At 41.7% G+C, this 15,507-nt stretch overlaps 1 protein-coding gene across 1 annotated transcript in view; it reads left to right on the top strand.

Moving 5' to 3' along the window:
- Positions 1-4,517: 4,517 nt before the first annotated feature.
- Positions 4,518-15,507, top strand: part of PCDH17 (protocadherin 17) — a 91,037-nt gene continuing 80,047 nt past the window's right edge. The window contains exon 1 of the mRNA XM_021697909.1: positions 4,518-7,091. Coding sequence (XP_021553584.1) covers positions 4,518-7,091 — 2,574 coding nt within the window. The remainder of the gene's footprint in view (positions 7,092-15,507) is intronic.

The raw sequence follows: 15,507 nt of genomic DNA, 5'->3' as shown, positions 1-15,507 counted from the left end.
AGTAATGATTAATAAAGGAATGTGTAATTACTACTCTTTATTTAAGTTAGCTGCTGCTTTTAAAGCATCAAAGCCTCAGCTTCCAAGGTACACATATTGGGACAGAGGTACCAAGCCTAAGGAGATATAAAGGTGAGGTTTCACAAACCTCACAAAGGTGAGGTTTAGGCACTCACTCAGCAAAACAACCCAGATTTCTACAAAGCTCTAGCTTCCCTGTTTAGCGAAGGTATATGCACAAACTACCTATTTAGAAAATACAAAGACATTTTAGGATTGGAAGGTCTAGCTATAAAGAGCTCCTCTTTGGATTTTTAAATTGTTAAAGATAATCTCTTAAGGGAGTGGTGAATTTTGGATCCAGATCAGACTGTAAACTCAGACTATAAGTTATCTCATTGAATCCTCCAGGAAATAAATAGCTCCTTTACTTGAATCTTTAAGCATTATCCCAACAACAATCATCAGAACTTTCTGTAATTGGCCTGGATTTGATTTTCTTTGAATCCTGAATGATTCATGTAACAAACTTGTACGTTAGTCATTCACAATTTATAAATGGCAACTTTAGTATTTATGAATTGCGATCAATATTCTAGCAATCAAAACACTCACGTTTTCTATTTCAATACTTCAATTTCCTTTTTCCTTCTTAACTCTTTCCCAGAACTGCAGGATCAGGAGCAAACCAGTCTTCACTTGTGGATGTTTGTGATAATAGTTTGGGAAGAAAGAATCTCTGAGATTAGAAACTGAAGTTGACAAAGTAAATGAATCAGGAGCCTATGTGTGTGTGTGTTTGTGAGAGAGAGAGAGAGAGAGAGAGGGAGATGGTAGTAGTGGTGGTGGTGGTGTTACTTAAAAAACATGAATCTTAACAGATGCCTCACTGATCTGCCTTCCGCTTTCCACTCAGCTTTTATGTATTGAAGCTTTGGCAAATGTGATTATCAACACTTAACTTGGTTGAGATAAAATTCAGATTGCCCTATAGAACTTCAGTAACAAGATCGAATAACAAAACCCGAAAACTAGTGTGTGTGTGTGTGTGTGTGTGTGTGTGTACTGGGTGGGGTGTCCGCTTTACCTTAAATCAGGACTTAGCTGAGGGTGACTGAAAAGGGTAGAGTCCTAAGTATTATTTAGCCAGATTTGAGTTTTAACAAACTACAAAGATTGAATTGACAGTGAGCTTTTCTCCTTAAAGGAGAGGAGTTTTTACTCTGGGAAGACACAGCCTCTCTTTCACTGGGCTTCTGCTTTTCTTCTGAAACACTTTCATAATCAAGTGACTTTCCTTGCATGGGTGCCTGGGGACAGCTGATTTTTCTCCGAGGATAAAGAAAGTTACATATTGGTTGCTATTGCTCCGGGTGTGTTTGCACCAGCTCCGGCAGAAGCGGGCGCGCGAGCGCCCTCGCATTCACACACACTCGCTGAAATACACATTACACCCCCCAGAAACACACACACACACACACCACGCAAGCGGGTTCTCACACACACACACACACACACACACACACATCCCTCTGCACCACATTCAGACGGATTCACAGGCAGCCAGAAGATCTGCGCCTCTCTTGGCATAGGTGTATGTTTGGTGCCGGTGTGTGTGTGTGTGTGTGTGTGTGTGTGTGTGTACAGAAACCCATCGGGAAGACCGCAGCTACTTTATTCTGCAAGCACGCTGCGATTCCGGTTCCTGTGTACATGGAATAAAAAAAAAAATTAAATCGCTGTCGAACTTTTTTTTTTTTCTTTTAATTCTCCTTTTTCTGGAGGAAGACCGTGGAGGAGCTTCTCGCAGTAGTTAAAGACTCGGGAGACCCGGCAACGAGGCCCTGGGCGCCGCTGCCAAGGCGGAGCGCGGGGCTCGAGTAGCCCAGCTGGTCTCCCATCTAACTGATCTAATCAATGACTCTGAAGAGCTGGGGCTCCTGGCTCCGCCCCCGCCAGTCTCTTTTCCGCCTTCTATTGGGCGTGGGCCGAGGAGGCAGGGCCTTGTTCCTCACGCGGATTGGCTGGCAGGGAATCAGTATCAATGTTTAAGCGGCGGCGTGAGGTGAATAGAGTCAGTCAGCAAGAGGCGCTGGGGAGAGAGCTGGGACTGCGAGCCCCGCGGATGCGGCAGCGGCGGAGGGCGGCTGGGGAGACGCTACTCCAACTGTTGAATTTTCACCTTTCATTTCCTCCGATGCTTTGCTTGCGGAGATGGATTTATTTGCTTTGAAATCCGCACGTCTTTCGCAGGCTATGCGCTGATCCTGACAGGCACCAGATTAAAAGAGACCACCCGTGACAGAAAAGGAGGAAAAAAAAAAAAAAAAAAAGCCCTCCACAACGGACTGCACAATTAACTATGCACACCGGTGCTGGACTTTGTGAATAGAGAACATTGAGAGGAAAATCATGAACTATGATGCGGGGCTAAGCTGTGAACAGTCACTGGAATCCTGATTTTTTCTCTTTTTTTCCAGGACTCTGAAAGATTTGGGGGTTCCTCACGTCTAACCAAAAGGAAACGTTTTTTTAAAAAAAATAAGTAAATAAATAAATAAATACACCTAGCAAAACAGACGCCTTGTTTTCCAGACCCTCGGACCCCGGCAGAAAGAGGTAGAGTAAAAGTGCTGCTGGATTCAGCTAAACCTTCCTCCTTCCCTCCCTCCCTCCCTTTTCTCTCGCTTTTTCTTTTCCTCCAAAACATGAATCTGGCTTTTCTTTCTATAGAGTGAGTCAGAGAAAGCGTTAGGAAGAAGCCGCAACTAATGTCTGTGAAGGGAGGACCATGAGGCGAGAGTGAATACGATTCGTTCCACTGCTTCTGACTCATCGGGCAGATCGGAACACCTGCATTTCTGGATGTGTCATTCCCGTATGTCGAGGCGCCTCAAGAACCCGAAATAATGTGTAGACAGACCTGTGCCTAACATCCCCTCGGAGGTAGCTCTCGGGGTGGGCGTCCCTGGCTGGACCCCCGCGGCCGCAGCTCCTCACCCCCTGCCCTCCTCGAGTCGCGCAGAGAGACTGTTTGAGAGCGAGACTGCAGAATGCATCACGCCAAACCTTGATGTGTTTCTTTCATCCAGCCCACTCCTACTATTAAAAAAAAAAAAAAAAATTGACGGGAAAGAAAACCCCGCACTTTATTCGCTTCAAATATTCACCACTTTTATTCCTCGCCAAGGTTTTCCTTTCTAGATGAAGAGGACTGGGAGGCAGGGCCATTGGAAGGAGATGCTGAATAGAAAGAAAAGAGAGGCACTTGACAGCCCAGCCCTGTGAATGCAGAGACTGTTTCCCTTCTAGCGAGAGACAGGGAGAGTGTGTGTGCGAGGACTGGGAGGGTGGCTCCCCCTTCCTTTTTATTCCGCCTCCCCTTCCCCCTTCAAATCTGCACATCCAACCATGAGTTGCCTGTTGATTTCCTTTCGCCTGGGAAGAAAAGCAAACTGGAATTAAACTGCATCGAGAGAAGTCCTTGCTCTCGGGGAGAGAATGGGATGGTAGCGGCGGCTACTGGCTTGGCATAGAGAAATCACGGAGTGTGTGTTCTACGAACAGAGGCGGAGATAGAGCTATATATTCCCCCCCTCCCAATAGACTCATACAGCAAACGCTGATCTGGCTGTGGCTTTCCTGACTTCGGGGGAGAGCCTTTTCCGAGGAAGAGAGGGAGGAGCCTGGTGGAGGGAGGAAACTACAAATCGGGACACTAGTTCTTTGCGCTGCATTTCCTCCCCTCCCTTTGGCTGCTCGGAAAGGAGAGAGAGAAAAAATACGCTTGGCTGGGAGATGCAGTCCGCCGCCGCCTCTGCCTCAGCCAGCAATGCAAGATTAGATCTCTAAATGCAGCAAAACACTGCCTGAAAACCGAACAGCCCGCGAAGCCAGCAGACATTTCACAGGGCTCCAGCGAAGCTTCAAAATATATCTGACTCTCTCTCCGTTGTTCCTCATCCCCATCAATTTCATCGCAGGAGAGGAGAGACAAGTAAGGATTTCACTTTCCCATCCGCCTGAAGACACACCTCCCCGCTCCCTCCCCCACCCGATGTGAAGAGTATTCCGGCGGCTACCGCGGGAGTGGATTTGCAGCGCCCTAGCGGAGCCAGGAAAATCCACGGATTCTTTACCATCCCTTCTAGACGCGATTTCCATCTCATCGCTGGCCTCATCGCTCAACTTTGAGTCGCCCCAAGTCCCGGCGGAAGAGACAAAGCCCCGGGCTCGCCCCCAGCCGCAGGGAGCCGCCGCCTTGCTCCGTGCCCCTGCAGCTTCGCTGCGCCGCCGCTTCTCGCCCAGTGCGGATGCTGTAGATCAACAGGTTCGGGGAACTTGAGCGGAATAAGGAGACCGCCGGGTGCCGCAGCCCAGGAGCAGAGGGAAGGAAGGACCCACAGACTTGTGGCTCGTGTCGTGCGCGCACGCTGCGCCCGAGCCCCAGGCTGGCGCGCACCCACTCGCTCGCCCCTCCAGTCCGGCCGCTCCTGCCCCCACCCCACCGGTCTGGGATGTACCTTTCCATCTGTTGCTGTTTCCTCCTATGGGCCCCTGCCCTGACGCTCAAAAACCTCAACTACTCGGTGCCGGAGGAGCAAGGGGCCGGCACCGTGATCGGCAACATCGGCAAGGATGCTCGACTGCAGCCGGGGCTTCCGCCCGCAGAGCGCGGTGGCGGTGTCGGCGGCGGGCGAAGCAAGTCGGGTAGCTACCGGGTGCTGGAGAACTCAGCACCGCACCTGCTGGACGTGGACGCGGACAGCGGGCTCCTCTACACCAAGCAGCGCATCGACCGTGAGTCCCTGTGCCGCCACAACGCCAAGTGCCAGCTGTCCCTCGAGGTGTTCGCCAACGACAAGGAAATCTGCATGATCAAGGTGGAGATCCAGGACATCAACGACAACGCCCCCTCCTTCCCCTCGGACCAGATTGAGATGGACATCTCGGAGAACGCGGCGCCGGGCACCCGCTTCCCTCTCACCAGCGCACATGACCCGGACGCCGGCGAGAACGGGCTCCGCACCTATCTGCTCACGCGCGACGACCATGGGCTCTTCGCGCTGGACGTCAAGTCCCGCGGCGACGGCACCAAATTCCCAGAGCTGGTTATCCAGAAGGCGCTGGACCGCGAGCAACAGAACCACCACACGCTTGTGCTGACCGCCCTGGACGGCGGCGAGCCGCCACGATCGGCCACTGTGCAAATCAACGTGAAGGTGATAGACTCTAACGACAACAGCCCTGTCTTCGAGGCGCCCTCCTACTTGGTGGAGCTGCCAGAGAATGCCCCACTGGGCACCGTGGTCATTGATCTGAATGCCACCGACGCCGACGAGGGTCCCAATGGTGAAGTACTCTACTCCTTCAGCAGCTATGTGCCTGACCGCGTAAGAGAGCTCTTCTCCATCGACCCTAAGACCGGCCTGATCCGTGTCAAGGGCAACCTGGACTATGAGGAGAATGGGATGCTGGAGATCGACGTACAGGCCCGAGACTTGGGGCCCAACCCCATCCCGGCCCACTGCAAGGTCACTGTCAAGCTCATCGACCGCAACGACAACGCGCCGTCCATCGGTTTCGTCTCCGTGCGCCAGGGGGCGCTGAGCGAGGCCGCCCAGCCCGGCACCGTCATAGCTCTAGTGCGGGTCACTGACCGGGACTCGGGCAAGAACGGGCAGCTGCAGTGCCGGGTACTCGGCGGAGGGGGGACGGGCGGCGGCGGCGGCCTGGGAGGGCCCGGAGGTTCTGTGCCCTTCAAGCTTGAGGAGAACTACGACAACTTCTACACGGTGGTGACGGACCGCCCTCTGGACCGCGAGACACAGGACGAGTACAACGTGACAATCGTGGCGCGGGACGGGGGCTCGCCTCCTCTCAACTCCACCAAGTCGTTCGCTGTCAAGATTCTGGACGAGAACGACAACCCCCCTCGTTTCACCAAAGGACTCTATGTGCTGCAGGTGCACGAAAACAACATCCCAGGAGAGTACCTGGGCTCAGTGCTCGCCCAGGACCCCGACCTGGGCCAGAACGGCACAGTGTCCTACTCGATCCTGCCTTCGCACATCGGCGACGTGTCCATCTACACCTATGTGTCTGTGAACCCCACCAACGGGGCCATCTACGCCCTGCGCTCCTTTAACTACGAGCAGACCAAGGCTTTTGAGTTCAAGGTGCTCGCTAAGGACTCGGGGGCGCCCGCGCACTTGGAGAGCAACGCAACTGTGAGGGTGACGGTGCTAGACGTGAATGACAACGCGCCGGTGATCGTGCTGCCCACGCTGCAGAACGACACAGCTGAGCTGCAGGTGCCGCGCAACGCCGGCCTGGGCTACCTGGTGAGCACCGTACGCGCCCTTGACAGTGACTTCGGCGAGAGTGGGCGCCTCACGTACGAGATCGTAGACGGAAACGACGACCACCTGTTTGAAATCGATCCCTCCAGCGGCGAGATCCGCACGCTGCACCCCTTCTGGGAGGACGTGACGCCGGTGGTGGAGCTGGTGGTGAAGGTGACTGACCACGGGAAGCCCACCCTGTCCGCGGTGGCCAAGCTCATCATCCGCTCGGTGAGCGGCTCCTTGCCCGAAGGGGTTCCCCGGGTAAACGGCGAGCAGCACCACTGGGACATGTCGCTGCCGCTCATCGTGACTCTGAGCACTATCTCCATCATTCTCCTAGCGGCCATGATCACCATTGCCGTCAAGTGCAAGCGCGAGAACAAGGAGATTCGCACCTACAACTGCCGCATCGCCGAGTACAGCCACCCGCAGCTGGGCGGGGGCAAGGGCAAGAAGAAAAAAATCAACAAAAATGACATTATGCTGGTGCAGAGCGAGGTGGAGGAGAGGAACGCCATGAACGTCATGAACGTGGTGAGCAGCCCCTCCCTGGCCACCTCCCCTATGTACTTCGACTACCAGACCCGGCTGCCCCTCAGCTCGCCCCGGTCGGAGGTGATGTATCTCAAACCGGCCTCCAACAACCTGACTGTTCCTCAGGGGCACGCGGGCTGCCACACCAGCTTCACGGGACAAGGGACTAATGCAAGCGAGACCCCTGCCACTCGGATGTCCATAATTCAGGTAAGAGACTTTTAGCCTAATTGGGACTTCACTTTATTGCTGGTTTTGGGAGCTGTCCTGAAACCTTTGGAACAGGACAAAGCCACACGGCCAGCAGCAGTGAGAGAGGAAAATTTTTTAAGTGAAAATGGTTCACACTCTTGCCACTAACTGTTGGACATATTCCATACATAACCGCTCCCATGTAAATAGTCTAAAGTCTAAAAAGATGTGGAAGTCTTACTTCTGTTGTATTTTAAAGTTTATTTTTGTAGGCTTAAAAATGTTAGCAGTGTTCAGTATTTAGAGTTTATTTTACTTTATTTTTATTCGTGGGTCTACATTTCTCTCCATAACAAAGGATTCCCAGAGTAGGGGGAAAAAAATGTTTTAGTTAAATTGCTTTTTAATTCTGCTTAAAAAAATCTGATACCAAAAATGAAAGAAATGTATACTCAAATACTCAGAAGTTAACTTTTTCAGGTACAAAACAGCAACTAGTCAGAATTCCAGAGCCTGAATCTGAGCTAAGTTTTCACTCCTCACCAAAAAAGTCAGATTTATATTTTAAAAAGTGTTTTAAAGAATATGAATCTGATTTACTTTTTACAGTAGAAACTGCATCATGATGTCTCAGTGTAGTTTAAACTTTTAATATGTGAATTATGCTCTGAAGCTCTTTCAAAAGTTTGAGTAAATGTAGGCTTTGGATAATGACCGTTAACTGTCTATGAAAAGTTTATATTTATTTTGTCCTGATCTATTTCTTAGAGTCATTGAGGAAGGAATAGAGTGCACCAGAGAGTCACAGACTCAATTTATATGGCTGAAAACAGGAGGCATATTTGGCATTAAAGGCACTTGACGCACCAAAAGGAGTTTCAGGATGTATTTAGTTTTCATACTATATATTTTCAGTATGTCTAAGTGATATTTAATATATTTTAGATAGTATAATCCAAAGTTACTGATATATTAAAAAAAAAACCTAAATGACTGACCCATTATGGACGTAGATGCTAACAATAGCAGGTGACTGTACTTTGTCTAGTCACTGCCTAGCTTCTTTTATCCACTATTAAGTTGTGTCACAGAAAAACTTAATTCTTGCTTATTATAAATGCATGTTGCTACAAATTACTCTGGATGAGCACTACTTGAAATTCAAAATTGAGATTAACTAAAAGTGACACTTTGGGAGGAAGATTAGTTTGGGGCAAATGAAGTTAATTTGTTCATAATTTTATGCTTTGAAAAGCAAATACCTTTTCATGACACTTGGCTCAGTAATGTTTTTATTATTAAAATGAATAATAAAACTTCATAACCTTATCCTTTCTAACAGAAGTATAACAAATGTTAAAAGTTAGCAAAACATGTTTTCTTTTAATATTGTAATGTCCTTGTAAAACAGACTCTTGTAATTGGTGCTACTGAATACTAAAGTATCGATTGTAGTATTAAATCCCACTTTTTATGGTGTCTACTGTATACCAGTAATCATGATTTTTTGATGTCTATAAAAGACTGAACAAGTAATATCTCCCTTAAAAAATATTGTGGTTTCTATGAAAGTCTTTCTGTGACTGTGTAAAACTGGTATTTATGATAATCTCTTTAGGGAGATATGTTAAAATCTGTATTTATAGATCTTTTGTAGTCATTTTATATATACACATATGTTAAATACCTTTCTTCTATTTTTACCATTGACAACTACAAAGATATCACAGAGAGTTAATGTTTAATCTTCCATCTCAAGTGCTGTTAGTTGAATTCTTATTTAGGTTCCAGTAAAAATGAAGTTGGTGCAGTAGAATATCAGCAAGCCTGATTCCTTGGTCAGATTAGTGAGGAACAAATTTGGATGGAAGTATCCAGAAGGTTTCGAGGGACAGGGGTGCCTATATTGTATTTGCACCATGCTGTTCTTTAAGCTGTTCATTGCTTGAGGAATGGATAGTGGTGATGATGGTGATGGTGATGGTGATGATGATGATGATAATGATGATGATGATTCCTCTCAGTAGTAAAACTTAAGCCAAAGCAAATCTCACACATGCAGGGAAAGAGACAGATAATTTAAAAAGAAAACAAAAGACAAACTTCCTTGTCATTCCCTTTCTTCTAGAATCTAAATCCATGCCATAAAAACACAAAAAAAGTTTCAGTTTTAAGTTCTTGAAATTTTTTCCAAGGTGACTCAATGTTGCAGATTGCTCTTGCCCTAGAAATATCCTCGATATAAACTGTTAAAACAGGCACTCTCTTACTCTTTTTTTTTCCTGAGTTTTTGCAGTCTTATAAAGAATGCTTTGTAAATTCCTAATATGTTACTTTCCTCTTAAATATACCAGGTTTTTCTCAGTACCTACTGTTGAGAACAGAGTAAATTAACTATAGTGACCCTCCTTTCTTCTTTTTCTTTAAACTAGAATGCTGCAAACACTTTGTGCTGAAGTGACATGCTTAAATTCAAGTGCTCAGGTATCCATAACCTTGTTTCAAAGTGCATTTATCAGTGTGTATATTTAACACAGTCTGCTGAGGAAACACGCTACTAATCTCACGTGTATTTCTTAAAGTAGTATTTTAATCCACGGAGTGCACTTGGACTAGCAGCTACTAGGTCTGCTTTAGCTTTATTTTCCAGTATGTTTGTGCTGTTTAGAAGGTGCACAGTGTATTTCTATGGATGGAATGAAACGTATTTCGTAATTGTTCTGAGTTACACTGGTATGAAATTTAAGAATTTCAGGATGTAGAAGACTCATATTGCAGCTTAAATTAAGATTTTTTTAAAGTATCAAATGATATTGTGTGAGTCACGGGGGTCTAAATTTTAAGGTTAAGATCTGTAGGTTCTTGGGCAAAGAGCATTTTTATTGAAAGTGAATGCAGAACAATCCTGTAAGCTGATTACACATGTAACCACTATGTAGAAACAGTGGTTTGTGAGAAGAGATTTTATTCAGGGTTTTTTCAAGTTTCTCAGATGAAGTAAAGTGTTTAAATAATAGACTAGTGATTAAAATAGCCTCAGTAATTTGAGTCATAATATAACATTGTGTTAATGAAATATTTTATTCATTTTAAAGCTGTAACACTGATTTTGAAAAATAGGAGCACAGATTTTGTGGTAGGTAAGGCAAATAAATTGTTATACAAATTTATAAAAGCACTTTTCATAGTAATTTTCATGTGAATTATTTTGTATGTTAATATGAGAATCTAAAATCAAGTAGAGATCATTACTAATTTTCACGAGTTACTGCATATTGAGGCTTATCAAGAATTATTTGTTCAGTCTCAGGGTAACTTCTCAACAGGTGTTTTCAACGAAGGCCTGGCTGAGAAGAGGCTGAGGACTTCTTCACTGTTGGGAGAATTTCCAGTTTTATTTGAACATCTGTGTTTTCAGATTTTTTTGTAGCACTACTGCAAGTCATTTCAATATGAACTCATAGAAGAAAATATATAGAGACAGCAGAATAAGATCTACTAAAATAAATTTTACAAAAGAATACATTCTCATGTGGTGTTTTATAGTTCAATTTTAAAAGATTCATATTAGGATTGACTTTAGACTTTTTATGCTTGGAAGAGAAAATCCTTTTGGTATATGTGCATGGCCTTTTCAATAAAAAGGAATTAAACACATGGTAAATACAGTCAATCCAAATATATAAAAATGAGATTGCAGCATAGAGGACTAAAGTAGTGTACCATAGACAATAAACTCAGTATTTTGGAATTAAAATGTGAAAGAAAAAGTATATCTTTACTAGCAACATTATCCGTTGTCTGCCTTTAGTCCCACTTCTCTAACACAAGAGATTCTTGACTATAGGGACTGATGAGCTCCCAAGATGGTGATCTTTAAAAGTTCATATTCTAGTATGTTAGTGATTTCAATAACAAACATAAAATGTGTGAATAATTTCTTCATATATAATTTTGAGGTTAATTTTCTGCAATGTTGTTCTAAGATAGCACAGTTTGTTTGGTTACATGCACTCATTTCCATAAACATTATATACACATCTACTTATAAGAGGAATGATGGGCTAAATAGGAAGGGGATGTCTCTTTCCTATAGCAGGCCTCCAAGAGTGTCTTCTCCACTTGCCTTTTTTTTTTTTTTAATTTTTAAAAGTTGGAAGGATTAATTCCTACTTTAAGTTAACATGAGTACATAATCATAACACATTTTTTCGGTTTTACCATATATTAAAAATAGTATAAATAAGGTACAAAAAAACCTAAAAGATAATCAGCCATCAAGGTATTTTGAGTTTCTTTGGAGAATAATTCAAAATTCAAATTATTATCATCATTTTTAATACATTGTTACTTTTATTCTTAGTTTTGTGTGCACCTATGAAAATCTCAGCTCCAATGTAAATTTGGGCGCATTTGTTTATTTTGCAATAAATGAAAACACAAAAGTATAATTTTTTTAATTATATGAATTAGAAACCTGAGAACCTTGTTTTTACAGTTAGTTGATATAACTACTCATAGGTAATAACCTCTTCATCCATTAGTTTTTAGTTTTCAACAAAATTTCTAAAATACCAGCCAGGTAAAATATTTCATCATCCTTCCACTGAGATGATAACTCATCAGTCTTTTAAAAATGTAAGAGTAGGATAATTTTAAATTTTTCTGAGCGTATGAGTGAGTTTATAATTTTACTTAAGTTCTATGAGTGAATTTATAATTTCAATAAATATTATCATATCCAAGTCTACTTGGAGGATTTTGGAATTTTATTCTTGGCATCTTCATGTTATTTAAGGCTGTGTGTGATCGTGAAAACTATCAGATCATAGAAAAGTATGTCCTAAAATTCCAATCTCAATTGCTTGAACATCATTTTTAGTCAAGAAAAAAAATTTCTAGGTTCTAAACCATTATTGATCACCTGTGACCATATTCAAAACACATTAAAAACATTAAAAAAATAAAAACAAACAGAATTTCCAGAAACTCCTTAATAAATTTGAAGTTATATATTATTCACTTTTTTACAGTGCATATAGATTTATATATGAGGTTAAAATAAGTTGGTTACTCTTAAAATAATCTCAAATACCTCATTAAAGGATTAAGAAATATACATATTTTAAAATTTTAAAAAATTAAAAATCTCCAGATAAGTATCTAATACTATTTACAAATATAATATTTATATTTTCTTATGTTTCACTACCACTATCAGGCTTCACATTTTTTACTGTTAGTGCTGCTTATGTAATACAATGCAATAGAAATATATCTATAAAAATAAAAGGTATAAATTAAGAAAATATTTAATGTTAAGATTAATAAAGGGTTATATGCACTTATTGCAGTGAAGTTTGGCTCTGCCTATATTTATGAAAATGTGAATCATAAAACTTCTTGGCAAAATTAAAGTATGTGTATCCATGTATATATATCTCCCATATAACGTATATAAATACTCAAGCACAAATACTAGCCCATTTTATACCTTTTAGTTCCAAGGCAGCTCTCCTCTTTTTAATGAAAAATTTTCAAAAATTTTATTTATTTTATTTATTTGACACAGAGAGAGAGAGAGAAAGAGATAGAGACAGAGAGCAAGCACAAGCAGGGAGAATGACAGGCAGAAGGAGAAGCAGACTCCCCGTGGAACAGGGAGCTGGATGTGGGACTCCATCCCAGGACCCTGGGATCTTGGCCTGAGCCAAAGGCAGATGCTTAACCAACTAAGTCAGCCAGGTGCCCCAGCTCTCCTCATTTTAAGGATGACCTCAAACCTTCATTTTTTCTTTGAAAATATATTAAAACTTGATGATTGCGCTATTTTCAAACTTCACACATTTTCAAGTTCCTTAAAGTAGAGCCAGTTGTTCTAGAGCAGAGAAGAAGTTGAAGAATGACTGGCCTTCAGTGGACAATAGGTTGGAGTTTATGGAGATGAAGAGAAAAAAATTTTCATCCAAGTTTCTAATTCTTTCGGGAGGATGGTGGGATGGCTGGAGGTATTGTGAGAATATATACCTTGATCCTGATGATGAAACAACCACAGGGGTAAGATGAGGCCGTTGGAACTGAACTCATGCCAGTTAGGAAGTAAAACTTAACTTCCTTATGCTGATAAGCCTTGCAATACACTCAATAGTGGGTAAATTCTTACAAATGCACCTGCTAATTATGATATTAGTCATTGCTCCAGAATGTATTCCCCTCAGTGATACTTCTGTTTAATAAATCCCACAGGGCAGTATCTTAAAGTCATATTTTAGTAAAGTCATCAGGGAAGTCGTTTTTTTTTTTTTTTTTTCCCCTGTACTGAATTCCTTTAACCAATGACTGTATATTTGATAGAGAATGGCATAAAGTTCATTTTGTCCATCAGTTTGAAGATACTGTGACTTCTGCCACCCACCTACAAAACACTTTTAAAGTTCATCAGACCTACACCAATCTATTGTCTACTATTTAAGTAGAGGAGACGTTGACAAGAGTTTCCTTCAGTGGTACACAGTATTTTATGGTTAGTCATAGCTTTCACCACCAGCTTTGACAGTGATATATTGCTATCCTTTAGTCTCCTGAAATAAATTATCTATAATAAAGAAGTCTGTAATGACATCAACATTCCCAGCTGTGACTAAGCAGAAGTTTTCTTGTGCTTCCTTGCTGCTGTAGAAGTTCAATATTTTTTAGGTAAAGCCAAAAAAGAAAAAAAAAAATAGACAAAAAGACAGATGCAAAATTGTTGGCTGTGTGGGTGGCATCTTTCCCTCGTATGCACAAAGTTCTTCCAGTGATAGACTGTAAAATCGGTTTCAGACAGTGAGAGAATCTCTTGATATACATGTGACACACTTCTATCCGTTCTGGTCTTAGTGACACTCTGATTACCGGTATTTGTAGGCCTTGCCCTGGATCTATTCCAGGCAGTTTTATTGTAGTGAAATGGCTCTTACAGTTCATTGAGCATCTAGCATAACTGTGCTGAATATGATTGGCGCGTTTGCATATATTTATTCAAAAAATAAGGCAGTTAAACAGCATAATTATGGGAAAATGAATCATAACAATAAAAGACCATTTAAGTTAACAAGCTTTGTGATCAAAGGATAAATACAGGTTGGATAAATGAGACTTTAGATGTAACGAATCTACATAAATAGACTTTGGTTTGATTAGAGGAATAGAATATATTAAAATAATGGTATTAGAAATGCATTTTGTTTTAGTAATTTTGAAATATTTAAAGACATGTTATTTTCTTTATGTTTCTACTCAATAATATATTCAAGAACCATATTTATATTGGATGCAAAATGGGCAAGGTACAGATAAGTATAATCATGTAAGCTTGTTTGGCTCTGGAATACACTCTGAACAGTATTTATTATTTTTTAAACTTATAATGTTTTTGATTGATTTTTAATTATTGGAACACATTAAAGGGACCATATAAAGGACAATTTCTTGTTTACTCTCTTTATCAGCTAAAAGCAGCCTTTGTAGAATTTGAAAGTGAGAGCATTAAAACTCTATTTCAAGTTTTCAAAGCTATAACTTTATAATTGTTTCTGCAGATACATACTGTTTTTAAGAGACACTAGTTACATGTTTGTAAATTATATTAATGCATAATGTGGATAATTCAGAAAAATTCCAATGCTATTTTGGTGGCATATATATATATATTTTAATAACAGATTTAACTTACAATGTGACTAAATAATTTCTTTTAACAAGTATGGTTCTTTAGATATATTTTCTTCAGCTTCTTTCGGTGCTAACTTTTAAAAAATATAATTTAGGCGTAAGTCAGCAATTGATATACCTCTTTACCAGTATTTCTGCCTGAATCATTAATAATCACTGCTGAACAGTGATTGGATTACAATTACACCTAGAATTTTCATGCCCTCCAATTCAATAAAACTCAAGTTGAAATATACACATATTTCCTAAATTCCAGTAGCTTACTTTTATAAAGTGGAAATGCAACAGGTATTTTATTATAAGCAGAAATGGTCACAGTGGCTTAAATATCTTTCTTATTTCTATAACCCAATTTTACACTATCACTGTCTTAGATAAATTCCTAAATATTTATTTGCCACTTGCATCAGTTTTGAAACCTAAAATGATAGTTTTTACCTTCAAGATAAATATCTTTTCAATTCACAGGCCCCAATATAAATGCCTTTGCTTAAATCTGTTTATTTTCTTTTTCACATAGCATAATTTATCAGAGTAAACAGAGATTGTTTTATGACTGAATATTCAATAGATTTTTTTGCTATTTAACCAGAGCAATTCCAATATGCGGAACTGATATCTATAAAAGAAATTCACCTACGATTACCATGAGAAGTATTTTCTTACCAGAGTGTAAAGTGGCCAATATGTGCTTTATTGCCAATATTTCCATTTCAGTGGA

Source organism: Neomonachus schauinslandi, chromosome 3, assembly GCF_002201575.2.
Source record: "Neomonachus schauinslandi chromosome 3, ASM220157v2, whole genome shotgun sequence".
Classification (NCBI taxonomy): Eukaryota; Metazoa; Chordata; class Mammalia; order Carnivora; family Phocidae; genus Neomonachus; species Neomonachus schauinslandi.
Note: the sequence above shows the minus strand (reverse complement) of the source record. Positions and strands in the feature narration are given on the sequence as shown.